We start from the raw sequence: 16,449 nt of genomic DNA on the forward strand, positions 1-16,449 counted from the left end.
AGTTGATTTTTCTGTCGTTGGCAAAGAGGGATTTTTTAATTCAAGCTATGTTGAAAAAGCCCACTGAGCAGTTGTGTTTTGTGTTAACCCTGTATTTGTGCACTCATTACTGAGCATACATGAATATATGAAATACTTTTCTGATATTCATGAATCAGCAACCTTAAGTCATAAAAATTCATTCATTCAGCCATAAACACTCAGTGATTTGATGTCACACTCCAGACCTTTTGTCAGCTTTCACCATAAATGATGAAATGACAGGATGATTGTTGGAGTAGTCACTTACAATAGGTACCAGATATATCGATGCTTTTGATTGTTGATCATCATTGTGCAATGTCACAATTTGCTCTTGCATATAGTGGGCTTTCAGGTGATGTAGCGAACCCTTCGGTGGCCATATTGGAGGTCCACAGCTCACAATGGCTGTGAACAGCTGATTACATTTCTAAACATACGAAATGGCCGTCTCAACAGAATTCAGTATGGTTCATTTCTGCAGTGTTTTTAAATGGGAACTGATAATTTCACCAGTGATAAATCTGATCAATGCTGTGTTTAGATAAAGTCAGCTTGTTAGCTAGCTAACTAGTACACTGTCTTAAACACACATATGTAGTAAAAGCTAGCCTTAGTTGTGGCTAGTAGTCGCATGTTAACATTAACATCAGTGTGTTTGCTGGCTAGTTAGCTAGCTAACAGTTTGTTCAGGTTAACTGAGCTGACTCTTCTCAAGCTACAACTCAGAGTGTTTTGGAGTAGAGACTAGGGCTAAAGACAAGACAGTTTACTGTCACAGTAACCAAATCCACCTTATCACACTATTCACTTTTACTGAGAACGTTACTGAATGGATCTACAGCCACACCGCACCTTTTCAGGTATCTCTGTTTTCCTAGCCTGGCTGTTATATATTTAGCCATTATATGAGCAATTCTCCAATGGACCTCCATGATGGCACCAGCTGGGGTTGCTGGGAGATTTGTGACACAACTGAAACGCCTCTATAGCTGACACAAGGCACATTAGCTAAAGAAAACTAGCTCTTAAATGATTTCCCAGACTACAGAAAGGTAGAAGACTCAGAGCTATCGAATGTCTCTTTTTTTCAAACAATTTTGGTGGTTGAGTTGACATCAAATTGCTGAGTCCACCTTTTTTTTAAGAAAACACAAAAACAAAATAACAACGCCATTCATTCACTGCTGCTGTGGTCTTCTCTCACTCAGGGTAAGCTAACAGTCAACCAGCTTCACTGACACCCTTCACCACTCACCCACCCCAGGGTAAGACCATGCTGGTCTCTACGTTTGGTCTTTCTTCACCTTTCAAATCCAAATGCGAAATGTGCAGATTTTAATCCTATGAGTTCACAAGAAAATGAATTATGGAGTAAATCAAAGAAATTAATTAAATGTGGATTCTATAACTATTGTTAATAGGTCTGGGTATCAACAAACAATATGTATCAGTACCATACCAATTTATGGTACAGATGTATTGATTTTAAAGCATCAAAATGCGTTGAAAAGTACTGCAACACTTCATAATAGAGTTTAATAATAAAAACTTTTCTTGCATGTGTAATCTTTTTAGGAAAGTAGTATGTACAAATGTCACGCTATGCTTTGCTTTCATATAATGTATTGAAAAAGGTAATTCAGAAATACTTTTTGAAAAGTAGTTGGAAGATTAAAAATGTCAATTGTTAAAAATGTTGTCGTTTCAAAAGATTTCCGTTGATACCCAGCCCTAGCGGTCAGGCCTCTGTATTTCAAAAGGGTGATGAATGAGTTGGTCTGGGAAATCATTCACACTCAAGGTTGAAAATCTGTCGCCAAACACATTTCCCGACGCTTTAAATGTGATTCCTCACTTTCAGCTCTTCAAATTTTGTGTTGAATTAATATTTGGATGTTTTTTTGTTTTCATTCAACCTTCAGTAACTTTGTGAAAATGTCTCCCTTTTCTTCTTTTGTGTTCATTTCTTCCTGCCACTCTCTTCTTTTCAGGACTGAACGACCAGCTAACTTTTAAAATTTCATCATTCTCTCCGTCGCTGCTGTCCAGGATCCATCGTCTGCGTTTAATTGTGACTCTATATGTCCGTATATGCCGTGTATACTGTATATATGTTTGCACTGTACATATATACACGTACTCATCGGAGCACTAATAGTAACTGTGTGGATGGATAAATATGTACATAATGTACACACTGTGTACTGTATGACAGAGTAGCAGTTTCCATTATAATCTTAAAATTTGTTTCTTTTCACTCCTTTTGTGGCCATTTTTTTTTATCTTTCCCAACTATTTAAATCTCTGTTTCTCTTCCTTAAATCTATTATATTGTCTCCTCTGTCCTCTGATCTCTTACTTTCTTCCTTCTCTCCCTTCTTCCTTCTTTTCTTCCTTCCTTCCTTTTCATCCACTCCCTTTTCTGCTTTTTCTTTTTCCTTTTCACATCACTACTCATATTCTTTCCCTTCTTCTTACTTTATTCCTCCTATTTTCCTCAAGTTCTTCCTTCTCCTTTATGTTCTCCCCTTTTCTTACTCCTGTCTTCACACTATTCCTTCCCCCCTCCTTCCTTCTTCTTCATCCATTCCCTTTTCTGCTTTAACCCTGTTTTCCTTTTTCATTTTCACATTATTCCTTGATTCATCCTTCTCATATTCTTTCCCTTCTTCTGACTTTATTCCTCCTATTTTCCTAAATGTCCACCTTCTCCTTCCTTCCTTCCTTCCTTCCTTCCTTCATTGCTTGCTTCCTCCCTCCTTCCTTCTTTTTCATCCACTCCCTTTTCTGCTTTAACCCTGTTTTCCTTTTTCGTTTTCACACTATTCCTTGATTCATCCTTCTCATCATATTCTTTGCCTTCTTCTGACTTTATTCCTCGTATTTACCTCAATTTCCTTCTTCTCCTTCCTTCCTTCCTTCCTTCATTCCTTCTTTCCTTCCTTCCTTTCTTCCTGTCTTTTCCACCCTCCTCCCTCATTCACCCCTCTCTCGCTGTATTCTCCACACCCTCCAGGCCCGGAGCCTCCGACCAACCTGGTGTTCAGTGAGCTGACAGAAAACTCTCTGACGGTGTCCTGGACCAAACCCAAGAACCCCACCAGCAGCTTCAAAGTCACCTACACACACACACAAGACGGTGAGAACTCAAACTCATGGCTGAAGCCCCGGCCTCCAGCCTGGTCTCCCGAGATGTCATGAAATAAGCGCAAAGTCTGAAAATTGCAAATACTACATGCACCGTGCATGAAAAGTGGGAGAAATACGTTTTCCCAGCACAAAATGGTTACATGAAGGAGGCGTGACTATAAACAGGCAGTAGTCTGACATTGAAAAGCGCGGTGGAAAGTAACTGTTACCTTTAACTCCGACGAGCTCGAGTCAATTCCCAGCTTGTACCAAGACGATTTCTACTGTGAGTGAAGTTTGAATTTTTAGCGAAGGTTTTTCTTCTAACCATGACCAAAGCCTTTCCCAAACCTTAAAGTCGAGATGAAACGGCATTTCGAGAGTATCTAACTTCCGTATCGTGACGTATTTCCGAGTGAAACAGGAAAGACAGGCGGGACGTAACGTTGGGAGGAATTTGATTTGAACGTTGAAAAGTGGGCGTGTCATAACACCCGAAGACACACCGAAGTACCGTGCTGCTGCTAGCTAGCTAACTAATGAATCTTAGCTCTGTGCGCTAAAAGTTGAAGATTGATTGATGGGTGGATGTCATGATATTATTGGTTGAAATTGTTTGAGGCATGCTTACGTAAGCACACGGCATATTTTGTTTTACAGGAAGAAAACATGATTGAATTTTGATATAAGAATACAAAGAAATTGATTTTTTGTATTTTTTTTTGGCATATATTGTTAAATAGGTGCACAATATGACCGGGGATGTGATCTAAAAGGGTTAAAAAGGCATTTTTCATTTCATCTCGACTTTAACCAAAGTTGTCTTAGTTGCCTAAACTTAACCATTAGCCAACCTTTAGCTGAAAATGTGTCCAATTCGTGGTGGAGGAACGTAATCTTCGCATAATTCGTGTCCACAACACATAATCTGCATTTCAGACGTGGTGCTCATTTCACAAAAATGTTATGACGTCACGTTGGCTTCATCCTACAGCCATTTTGCAACTTTGCATTTTGGCGGCCCTGGGTGGTGGCGGGAGATGACGGTTTGAATTTTTGAAAGTTTGAAGGACTTCATTAACCAGAAATCTGTAACATGACATCAGTAAACTGCTGACGGGGGTGGAGGTAGTGGAAAAAAAAAATATTTTCACAGCAGGTTCAGCCATTGTTGGCAAGTCAAACTTTGTCTTCGCTTGCAGCTGTTTAGGAGAAAGTTTTGTATTTTGTTTTGATTCGTTACTTCCTGTGTGGGGAGGATTTCCCGCCAGTGACCATACCCGACCCCTGAAATGAATTTAGGAAAACAGAATGAATCCACAGCATCTCAATTAGGAGGGATAGGACGCTCTTCTTAGACATTTAAGATGTGTGTTTTTCTGCAGAAGTCTTTCCTAGCACAGCCTCACATCAGCAGTATCCTCCACTGTAGTCTGAAAAGGATTAAGCACTTAAGAGAAAGTGAATGAATGAATGAATGAATGAATCAGTCATCCTGGATCCTCCCTGTGTGTTTCCTCCGTCCCGCCCCTCCAGGCGAGCCGGTGTCGGTGTCGGTCGGCTCGGACGACTCCACCCTCGGCCTATCACGGCTCTCCCCCGGCTCCACTTACGAGGTCAGCGTCATTTCCGTCCTCGGATTGGACGAGAGCGATCCGGTCAAAGACTATGTCATGACGCGTAAGTCCTGCAGCACTTTGAACCGGGTTATTCTGTTTTATTGTAAATCTAACTTGATCTTTGACACATTGAGAATGATAAATCCGTACTTTAGGCAGTTTATTTTAATAATAGAAAGACCAAAATGTGGTCAGTTGACGCTTGTTTTTAATTTTAGAACTGAAGCTTTCAAAATGTCTCTCCATGACTTTTCCTAAACTCAATATCTTATAAAGTTTTCAAAATCATGCAGGGAAATAGTATTAATAATTACATTTACCCCTTCAGTTGAAGTCTTGTTGAATTTCTCTTGGACCTACAAAATCCATTGGCCTTTCTAGTGTTAAAAAGCAGTTTTGGTGATCATTTAATTTTGAAGAATTTGGACTAATATGTTTTTACTGCAGAGAAAAGAGTTTTCTGCTGTCTTTTTTGTACAGAACTTAGTAGAATTTCATTTCCAGATAGTTTAAGAGCAATAAACTTTATCTTGGTGCATTAACAATTAACAGAAAAATATTTTATTTTGCTCAAATGGGTTTCAGTCATTGGTGAAGTGGATAAGAATTGAGATCCAGGTTTTCTTTTTGGTTCTTTTGGTGTTCCAGTATCAAAACTCTTGTGCTGATGTGAGTTTCCTTGTGTTTCCTCTCCTGTTCTGCAGTTTTATGTGTGTGATTTCAGTATTTTTATGAGTTGTGCTCTTTCATAATGGCCGGAGCAGGTGCTGGATCTGGAAAACATCCGTGCATTTTTTATATTTTCTCAGAGGATTCTCACGCTGGACCGGATTCAGCGCTCTGCGTTGTTTCAAAACACTTTCTCAACATGTGATTCCCATCGCTGCCGAGGAAACTACCGACAAACCACAAGTCACAATGTGATAACTGATTCAAAGTCTGACTCTCTCTCTCTCTCTCTCTCTGTCTCTCTCTCTCTCTCTCTCTCTCTCTCTCTCTCTCTCTGTCTCTCCCTTTCTCTCCTCTCTTCTTCTCTCTCTCTCTCTGTCTCTCCTTTTCTCTGTCTGTCTCTCCCTTTCTCTCCTCTCTTCTTCTCTCTCTCTCTCTCTCTCTCTCTGTCTCTCCTTTTCTCTGTCTCTGTCTCTCCCTTTCTCTCCTCTCTTCTTCTCTCTCTCTCTCTGTCTCTCATTTTCTCTGTCTGTCTCTCCCTTTCTCTCCTCTCTTCTTCTTCTTCTCTCTCTCTCTGTCTCTCATTTTCTCTGTCTGTCTCTCCTTTTCTCTGTCTCTGTCTCCCTTTCTCTCCTCTCTTCTTCTTCTTCTCTCTCTCTCTGTCTCTCCTTTTCTCTGTCTCTGTCTCTCCCTTTCTCTCCTCTCTTCTTCTCTCTCTCTCTCTCTCTGTCTCTCCTTTTCTCTCTCTGTCTCTCCCTTTCTCTCCTCTCTTCTTCTCTCTCTCTCTGTCTCTCCTTTTCTCTGTCTCTGTCTCTCCCTTTCTCTCCTCTCTTCTTCTTCTCTCTCTCTCTGTCTCTCCTTTTCTCTCTCTGTCTCTCCCTTTCTCTCCTCTCTTCTTCTCTCTCTCTCTGTCTCTCCTTTTCTCTGTCTCTGTCTCTCCCTTTCTCTCCTCTCTTCTTCTCTCTCTCTCTCTCTCTGTCTCTCTCTCTCTCTGTCTCTCTCTCTCTCTCTCTCTCTGTCTCTCTCTCTCTCTCTGTCTCTGTCTCTCCCTTTCTCTCCTCTTCTTTTTCTTCTCTCTCTGTCTCTCCTTTTCTCGGTCTCTCTCTCCCTTTCTCTCGTCTCTTCTCTCTCTCTCTCTCTCTCTCTCTGTCTCTCCCTTTCTCTCCTCTCTTCTTCTTCTTCTCTCTTTCTCTGTCTCTCTCTCTCCCTTTCTCTCCTATCTTCTCTCTCTCTCTCTGTCTCTCCTTTTCTATGTCTCTGTCTCTCCCTTTCTCTCCGCTCTTCTTCTCTCTCTCTCTCTCTCTCTCTCTGTCTCTCCTTTTCTCTGTCTCTGTCTCTCCCTTTCTCTCCTCTCTTCTTCTTCTCTCTCTCTCTCTGTCTCTCCTTTTCTCTGTCTCTGTCTCTCCCTTTCTCTCCTCTCTTCTTCTTCTCTCTCTCTTTCTCTCCCTGTCTGTCTGTTTCTCGCTCTCACTTCCTTTTTTCTTTCTCTCTCCTTTTTTGTGTTTTTTGTATGCGTCTCTCGTTCTCTCCCTTTCTCTCTCTCTCTCTCACTATCTATGTCTATGTCTCTCTCTCCTTTTCTGCATGTTTCTCCCTCTTTCTCTGCCTGTTTTTCTCTCTCTCTCCCCTTTCTCTCTGTCTCTCTCTCTTTCTCTGTTTCTGCACACACACACACACACACACACACACACCACAAGACAGAAGACATACCTGACAAAAAAATAACAAGCTTGGCAGGTGGTTTGATCTTGTATCCAGACTTATCAAGTTTATTTCAGGGTATTTTTCAGGATATCTACCAACATGACAGTCTCTCTCTCTCTCTCTCTCTCTCTCTCTCTCTCTCTCTCCCTCTCTCTCTCTCTCTCTCTCTCAGTTCCTGACCCGCCCACGAACCTGCAGGCCATAAACGTCACCGACACCACGGCCCTGTTGCTATGGCGACCGGCGTTGGCCGCCGTCGATAAGTACGCCATCGTCTACGGCGCGGGGACAGGTGAGCGGTGGCGCTGTTTGTTGAATATCCATTACTGCAATGCCTCATGGGATTGCAGGACGTCCCAGCTCATGAAAACCACATCGCTTCCCTCCAGCTGAGACTAAACTGCCATGCTGTTTTTCTCCATCACCTGCTCATGTGCACCAGCTGTATGTGATGGAATGGTTCTACCAGGCTATCTGAAAATGATTTTTCCACTTCTCGAGCTGTTTATGTTGTTGTCTGGTCAGTTAAACTGAATCCATCACAAGCTTTTCAGGAGGCAAAAGGCAAGTTAATTTAAAAAGAAATTCTTATCTACAAGGCGGCCTGGAAAGAAGTGAAATGCCTCTTGATGGGAAATTGTGGGAAATGCAAGGGAGAAAAAAAAGAAGAAAATAAAGTAATAAGAAGAAGAAGGAAAAGGAGGCAAGAAAGCCAGTAGTTTGCAGAAGGCAAGAGAAAAACACAATAAAAACACAGTAATGTAACAACAAAAAGAGACCAAACTAAACTAATAAGGTTCAGTAAATCTAACACACATACTGTACTGTATATAAAAGCTTAGTCCAACTCTAATAATTTTAAAGAGTGTATATTAATCTGATAAGTCAGAAAAAAAGCCTTCTTTTCTTTCTATTCTATTCTAGTCTATTATATTCTAGTTTAGTCTATTAGGTTCTGTTCTGTCCTGTTCTGTTCTGTTCTGTTCTGTTCTGTTCTGTTCTGTTCTGTTCTGTCCTGTTCTGTTCTGTTCTGTTCTGTTCTGTTCTGTTCGGTTCTGTCCATTTTATCATTCAAATTCTATTCTATTCTGTTCTATTCTGTTCTATTCTGCCCGGGTCAGAACATGCAGATCGCAGCAGAAGGCTTTATCCGTTTCTCATACCAATATGGACGAATAAAACTTAGTTGAACTTCAGTAAACCTAAATATTAGAGAAGTTAAAGAAGGGATTATAACAACAAGGTTTTGAGTCCTGAGCTGTTACTCTCTCTTCATTCAACAACAAAAACACCCTTGAGCAAGGCACTTCAGGTACAATAAAGGTACATAAACAGCCTAATGGTGGATGAGCGGTTAGAGACACTGTCCTGCAACTGAAAGGTCGCAGGTTCAATCCCCTGCAGCAGCCCGTGTGTGTGTGTGTGTGTGTGTGTGTGTGTGTGTGTGTGTGTGTGTGTGTGTGTGTCCACAACATCCATGTGTGCTGTCAAAGAGATCTTGAGCGAGACACTGAACCCCTGACCTGCTCTGGATGAGAGCAGCAGCTGAATGTGATGTAAACATAAAACACGTGGGTACATGAATCCACACATCGATGAAAGTATCCAACCTCACTCTGAAAGTCCGATTTCAAATTTAAAAGAACCATTAAGTAAAACCTTCGCTGACCTCTATTGGTGACCAGTAGGAACTGCAACAACACTGATAGAATTTCTCCTCCTACACAATAAAGTCACGTTTTAGTAGTGATGATAGTGAATGTGTGTGTGTGTCTGTGTGTTGGGGAGGACTGTTGTACGGGACAGAGTCCAGAAAGTGAGTTTTGAAAGCCAGAAATCTCAGCAGCTGGTGAAGTAATTACTGAGTTATTGGTATTGATTAACAATCCCATCAACCCCTGCAGATATATTACGGTTAGTTTGTGCTATGGGGCAGGAGAAACCTGACTTACTGCCCCCTTAATGTAGTCCGTCTACACAGCAGCAGCAGACTACATGTGGGTCATGTGTGTGTGTGTGTGTGTGTGTGTGTGTGATCTCGTCCCTCCAGGCTCGGAGCTCAGGATCACGGTGTCGGGGAACGCAGCGGAGCAGCAGCTGTCCGGTCTGGAGGGATCCACCACCTACACCGTCACCATCCGCAGCCAGCTGGGCAGCACGGAGAGTCCTGCTGCCACCACCAGCTTCACCACCAGCAGCGGTCAGCACACACACACACACACACACACACACACACACACACACACACTTCCTTGTACTTCTATCCTCATGAGGACCATCCACTCACTAAAACCATCTGCAAATAACCATTAAACTCATTATAACTCTAAAAATTAAATCCTCGTTGATCTCTCTTCCTGACCTTTGACCTCTCCAGGGTTTGGGAGACTTGGCGAGGGGCCGCGGGACCTCCAGGCGAGCCAGGTGACGCCTCGCACCGCCCTGTTGTCATGGAAACCGCCCTCGACGGCCGTGGGCAGCTACAGGCTGACCTATCAGACAGAGGGTCAAGAAATGAAGGTGAGATCCACTTCAGGAAAAGTTTTGCAACATGAAATTCATCAGTGAACGTTTCAGAAACACGGAGTCTGTCTTGAAAAACAGTTATTTTGTCCTGTATTTTTTCCTGTTTTGTTGGATGAAAGCTTTAAATCTAATTATCTATTGATATCTATGTATTTTGTCTCACTTCAGAATGTGTCTTGAATGGATTAAGGTTCATTAAAACTCACTCAGCACACAGGCGACTCTGTAAACACCCAAACTCACCCGGCGGGGGTTTTTCACCATCGGGATCTGCCGCTTGACTTCCTGGTTCTTCCTCTCCACAGGAAGTGACAGTCGGCGGCGCGGTCACGGAGCACAAGCTGACCCGGCTTCACCCCGGCTCCAGATACAGCGTGCAGCTGCAGGCGGAGCGAGGAGGACGCCTCACCGCCGCCGCCGCCGCTGCAGAGTTCACCACAGGTAACACATCGTGCACAGAGCTGTGATGTGGCTGCAGTCAATATCACCATAATCAAAAGGATGTTTTTTATATCGATATATATCACGATATGACTCGCATACGCAAAATCACATGTTAAATAATCAAATCAATGTCCATCCCATTGAACCGAATGGTAATATTAGGTATGACAAAACTAATATTCCTACCATACCTCATTTTGTCAGAGTTTTTAAATAAAATTAGCTTGTTATCATCAGTTCAGACAGCAGAATTGTGTCATAATTTCCCAAAAATCACCAAATGATTCCACTGAAAGATGATAAACAATAATATTGAATTATTGCCCTTTATTTTAATAGGTGATTCCACTTTTATCATGTGATATGATTGTGTGCTGCATGTGGAAATATGTGTGATGTAACTGTTTTTAAGATGCAAAACAAATTGCCTCAGTGGGGACATTAAAGTTTTTCTATTCTATTATTCTATTCTATTCTCTTTCTTCAATTTGCTGTGTGCTATTCTGTTCTATTCTATTCTATGCCATTCTGTTTTAACTTGTTCTATTCTTTTCTTTCTTTCTTTCTTCTTTTCTTATTCGTTTGACACTGTTTTAATTTGCTGTGCTCTATTGTATTCTATTCTGTTCTATTTTCATTTGCTCTATTCTATTCAAAATTGCTATTTTCTATTCTATTCTAATTTTTTCTTTTCTTTCTTTTTCTAATAATTTGCTCTATTGAATTCTGTTTTATCCTATTCTGTTCTATTCTGTTTCAATTGCTGTGTGCTATTCTCTTCTATTCTATTGTATGGCATTCTGTTTTAATTCTATTCAAAATTGCTCTTTTCTATTCTATTGTAATTTGCTCTGTTCTATTCTGTGCTATCCTATTGTATTCTAGTCTATTCTATTCGATTCTGTTCTATTCTAGTTTGCTCCATTGTGTTGTTTTATTCCATTCTATTCCACTGTATTAACAGCGGGACATCTGCAGTAGTTACTGTGTGTTTATGACAGAGTGAAGAGGGTTTGGTTTCCTCTGAGCTCATCGTCCAGTTGGCTGAGGGCAGAAGTTGAATCACAGTGCAAAGTTGTTTTTGGGAAACCGAAACATTTGGGAAAAATAAATTAGGAAGTGACGGAGAGTTGGAACAAGTGAAACGAGCAGAATAAATAAAAGTGCGTTGTGTTTTGGTTTGTTTTCTGCTCTCCTCTTCCCTCCCTTCATCCTCTCCTCCTCCCTCCTCCTCCTCAGGAGCGCTGCGGTTCCCGTTCCCCTCCGACTGCTCCCAGGAGCTGCTGAACGGCGTCGGGGAGTCCGGGGAGGCGGAGATTTTCCCCCAGGGGAGACACGGCTCGCCTGTGATGGTCTACTGCGACATGGAGACCGACGGAGGAGGATGGACGGTGCGGTGATGAGAGCAGTTACATCATCATCATCATCATCGTGTGACGGAGTCAGACAGCAGCTTGGGTCTGATGTGGGTCTGTGTCTCCTGTCTGCAGGTCTTCCAGAGGAGGGAGAACGGCACGGTGGACTTCTTCAGAGGCTGGAAGGACTACAGCCGAGGGTTTGGAAACCTGAGCGGGGAGTTCTGGCTGGGTGAGAGAGCCGCAGCCGACAAGCGATCAGACGTGATAAAGAGAGGACTTTGGACTCGGCAGAATAGAGATAACATGTTTGTCTCGCCCCCTGTAGGCCTGGAGAACCTCCACAACCTCACAACTACGACCAGGATGATTCTGCGCATCGACTTGCGAGCCGGAGACGAGTCGGTGTTCGCTAAATACTCCACTTTTCAGGTGGGGAAGAAGAACTACAGGCTGTCGGTGGCTGGGTACAGCGGGACTGCAGGTGAGGGGAAACAAAATCTGTCAAAAGTCTCCCAATGTCTGGACTTATGGGAAATGTAGTCTTAAAGGTCCCATATGGTGTAAAGCAGGACTCCCCTCTCCTCTGTGATGATAAAGGAGTTGGATGGTCTATCTAAACATGGTGAAAGTATCAAAACGCACGGTCGCCAACTAAATCCACACAATCCATATTAGAAAAGCGAGCCTCTAAACGAGCCGTTTGGACTTCCGTAACTTTGTGGCGTCACAAAGGTTCGCTCATTATCATTTCTGTAAGAAATAACAGACTAACAAAGTGTTTTTTTCAAAGCGGTCGAGCGGTCGTCATCGTTTATTACCGGAGAGTTTTCCCTACCTGTAGCCGCCGGGCCGCGGCGTCTCACGTTTCACTCTTGAAACGGTTAGCCAATCGGAACAGAGGGGTCGTTAATATTAATGAGCCTTAAAGACACGGCGACAGAAACGGCCTGTTCTTGGTAAGGCTCAGAGAGATGCTGGAAAATGATCGTGGAGAAATGGATTGAGAGTGTTTTTGGTACATGACACCACACACACAGCTTTGAATGGACCTCAAGACACAAAATAAAACACTGGAGAGTGGAGAATATGAGACCTTTAATGTGGAGAAACACTAGAACTAACAATACTACTGGTGTGAGACAGAGGAGACCAATCGTCTCAAACACAGTCTCATTTGTTTACGGCAATTATACCAAGCTATCATAATTAATTTGACAGTGATATATTGATTTTTAAAAATGCTATAGCACTTTTAAATTTGCTGCATACTAACTGGTGAAGTGAGATAATTAGTTTAAGAGATCAAACTGTACTTAATGGGTTTCTATACCGTAACCAGAGACTTAGTTAGCTAGCTTACTTGTTTTTTTGTGTTGTTTTTTTTTATCCTTATGTATTTCTTTGGAGAAATCACTGTTTCTCTCCTTCCTCTCCCCTTCCTCCCCCTCTCCTCTCCTCTCCTCTCCTCTCCTCTCCCCTCCCCTCCTCTCCTCCTCTCCTCCTCTCCTCTCCCCTCCTCTCCTCCCCTCCTCCCCTCCTCCCCTCCTCTCCTCCTCTCCTCTCCTCTCCTCTCCCCTCCTCTCCTCTCCCCTCCTCTCCTCCTCTCCTCCTCTCCTCTCCTCTCCTCTCCTCCCCCTCTCTCCCCTCCTCTCCTCTCCTCCCCCTCTCTCCCCTCCTCTCCTCTCCTCTCCCCTCCTCTCCTCCTCTCTCCTCCTCTCCTCTCCTCTCCTCTCCCCTCCTCTCCTCTCCCCTCCTCTCTTCCTCTCCTCCTCTCCTCTCCTCTCCTCCTCTCCCCTCCTCTCCTCTCCTCTCCTCTCCTCTCCTCTCCTCTCCTCTCCTCTCCCCTCCCCTCCTCCTCTCCTCTCCTCTCCTCTCCTCTCCCCTCCTTTCCTCTCCTCTCCCCTCCCCTCCCCTCCTCTCCCCTCCTCTCCTCCTCTCCTCTCCTCTCCTCTCCTCTCCTCTCCCCTCCCCTCCTCTCCTCCTCTCCTCTCCTCTCCTCCTCTCCTCTCCTCTCTGTGGGTTTCAGGTGACTCCATGTCTTACCACAACAACCGGCTCTTCTCCACTAAGGACCGGGACCTGGAGCCCTTCATCACCCGCTGTGCCATGTCCTACCGGGGCGGCTGGTGGTACAAGAACTGCCACGAGGCGAACCTGAACGGGCTCTACGGCATCGACGTCAAACACCAGGTAACGCTCAGCCTCGTCTGACCGGGGGAACTCAGGAGTCATGAGGGGGAAATGACTGATGTGAGTGTGTCTGTCTGTGTGTCAGGGGGTGATCTGGACCTCCTGGAAGGGAACAGAGTTCTCCATCCCCTTCACCGAGATGAAGATGAGGCCAGCAGCCTTCACCCCCCCGACCCGAGGATGAGAGAGAGAGAGAGAGAGAGAGAGAGAGAGACGCTTTCTTCATGAACACAAAGGCTTATGAACATGTATGAACTTACAAACACACGCGTGGACGGCCGTGTGGGAATGCATGTGCAAACAGACACGCACACACACACACACACACACACACACACACACACCAGGGTTGGGGTTAATCAATCAACTGAAAAAGTAAAATGAAGTATAATTTCATTCCAAGCAGGAGCATTTTGATTGTTTTTTCTTTCTTGCATTTAAAATGAAACACACTTCCTAAATTGGTTGGAATGAAAGTGATTTCACACACACACACACACACACACACACACACACACAGAGCTGACTGAACACACACACACCAGTTCCAGCTGTTTAACAGGAGCCTTGCTCCCACAAGAAGACGTATTTTCATATGTATAGTGGACAGTTATCAGTATGTTACTGTAGATTGTACAGTTTCTAAGATTCCCTTTTTTTTATAATGAGCTCTCTGTAGCAGCGCTGCCCAAAGTTTTCTGATATTCCCCAGATCCAACCTGAGATCAGCACTCTACTAACAGTGATGTTGGGAAAGTTCAAATCATCCAAACAGAGGTGAGGACTCAAGTCACATGACTTGGACTCGAGTCAGACATAAGTCACAGTTTTAATTGCTTGAGACTTGACTTGATGCATGAAGAGAAGACTTGAGACTTGACTTGACTTGGGTTCTGGTGACTTGGGACTTGACTCTGACTTGTACTTTGATGACTTGAAAAGGTTTCTAAAGTCTTGACTTGAGATCTTGTGTTTGTGTAAATGACTTAGATTGAAAGTGATGAGATTTGTTCCAGCAGACGACTGAATTTAAATTCTGTTTTCTGAATTTGTATGGAATGATTGAATTTATTGAAGTTGAAACTGATTATAGAAATCAAACTCATGATGCTCTTACCAAGTTTTTATCCTATTAAAACCATATTGCATTGAAAAGTCCTAGATATTTAGTTTTCTTTAAGATATTAAATTGATACTGGACTCTTGATTTGTTCTGACTTGACTTGCTGTTCTACATTTAGACTTGAGACTTGACATTAATGACTTGGACTTGACTTGGACTTGACTTGGTAATCTACATTTAGACTTGGGACTTGACTTGAGACTGACTTGGGACTCGAGTAGAGGGGACTTGGTCACACCTCTGCATCCAAAAGGTAAAACATTTCATCGCTCGGTCTCCTCTGTTTGTTGTGTCGACGAGCTAAGAAAAACCGCCTTGTGTTCAGCTTGATGACAATGCATTTTTTGAGTTTATCCAGTGTGTTTTTAAAGGTTTTATAAGCCAAAGAGGTCGGAAAATAAATGTTCTCACCCCACAGAAGAGCATACAATCATTCAAGTGAAATGAAAACATGAAAATAACCAACATTTTAATGTTTTATGAGCAAGTTATCCACAAATCACATCAAAACAGACAGAATAGAAGATCTCAGTGTGATTTTGAAGCTTTTGGGGGGACACAAGTGATTCTGTGGGGACCAAACCTGCTCTAACGCCTCATTATAAGCTGTAAAATATATCCTGTGCACTTTCCCCTCACCAGGATGGTACAGCTGTGGAAACGATGGAGATTTTTTTTGTTTTGTACTTGACTTGGTTCAGCTACCGACCGTCCTCTCACTGTCTGTCCTGTGTCCATTTGTCGTCTTTTTGTACATCCTTTCATTTTTTTTTATTCTCTGTTTTTGTTGCCCCCCATTAAGGATCCAGTAATAAAATGATTGAAAATGGTGCTTGTTGTTTAAATCATTCAAAAATACAAAAATGCACTGTCTTTGTTGTTGTTTGGTCTGTACAGGCGTTTTATTGACTGCAGGAAGAAAATGCCTGAAAATGACTGACCTGAATATCACACATATACCAATAGATGGCGTCTGATTATATACAGTATACCTGTATACCAGTATACATGATGCCATATGCCAGTATGTCTTTTTATAGAGGCAAAACAGAGTTGTGACCATAAAGGTAAATGGAAATCAGTGGGAATGCCTGGGGAAAAGGGAATAAAACGTATTTTGAAAGCAGGGTTTTATCATTATTTTATCAGTGAAACACCAACAATGATAAAAAAAAATTTTTAAAAACACACAAAACAAACAGCATCACAGGAAATCAGCAGTTATATTGTAGGTTAAATAGTTAAATATGTAGCCTGTGGATTCTGGGAAAAGTGATGTGAAACTGAGCATTTTTTCAACTTAATATCTAAATTAGCCACTAGAGGGAGCTCTACTCTCACTTATTATATCTCCCAGTAACTCCATTTAGAGTCAAATCTCTTTACTACACTAACAAACAATAAAAACACTAGTGAATGCAAAAAGTATGCACATTAAAGTGTTTTCCCTGTTTACTCTGAGTTTAATAGTAAATGTGTCACATTATTCAATCTGAGCGTCATCACTTCATCCACACTGAATACAGACTCCTGAATGGAGATGAGAATAATTGGTTTCCCTTCTGTATTTTACAACCTTTGAGGCATAAAATACACTTAAAATAACGTTTGATGAATGTTGGAGCTGAGCTGTTGATTTGTTGTAGTGATATCACATTTACTG

At 42.6% G+C, this 16,449-nt stretch overlaps 1 protein-coding gene across 1 annotated transcript in view; it reads left to right on the forward strand.

The window, feature by feature from the left end:
• tnxbb (tenascin XBb) overlaps nt 1-13,877 on the forward strand; it is a 47,541-nt gene extending 33,664 nt beyond the window's left edge. The window contains exons 10-20 of the mRNA XM_078290194.1: nt 3,041-3,163; nt 4,690-4,833; nt 7,318-7,437; nt 9,196-9,345; nt 9,523-9,665; nt 9,977-10,112; nt 11,355-11,506; nt 11,606-11,702; nt 11,799-11,954; nt 13,500-13,663; nt 13,749-13,877. Coding sequence (XP_078146320.1) covers nt 3,041-3,163; nt 4,690-4,833; nt 7,318-7,437; nt 9,196-9,345; nt 9,523-9,665; nt 9,977-10,112; nt 11,355-11,506; nt 11,606-11,702; nt 11,799-11,954; nt 13,500-13,663; nt 13,749-13,847 — 1,484 coding nt within the window. The 3' untranslated portion in view covers nt 13,848-13,877. The remainder of the gene's footprint in view (nt 1-3,040; nt 3,164-4,689; nt 4,834-7,317; nt 7,438-9,195; nt 9,346-9,522; nt 9,666-9,976; nt 10,113-11,354; nt 11,507-11,605; nt 11,703-11,798; nt 11,955-13,499; nt 13,664-13,748) is intronic.
• The last annotated feature ends 2,572 nt before the right edge of the window (nt 13,878-16,449 follow it).

This window comes from Centroberyx gerrardi, chromosome 19 (genome assembly GCF_048128805.1).
Source record: "Centroberyx gerrardi isolate f3 chromosome 19, fCenGer3.hap1.cur.20231027, whole genome shotgun sequence".
Taxonomy (NCBI): Eukaryota; Metazoa; Chordata; class Actinopteri; order Beryciformes; family Berycidae; genus Centroberyx; species Centroberyx gerrardi.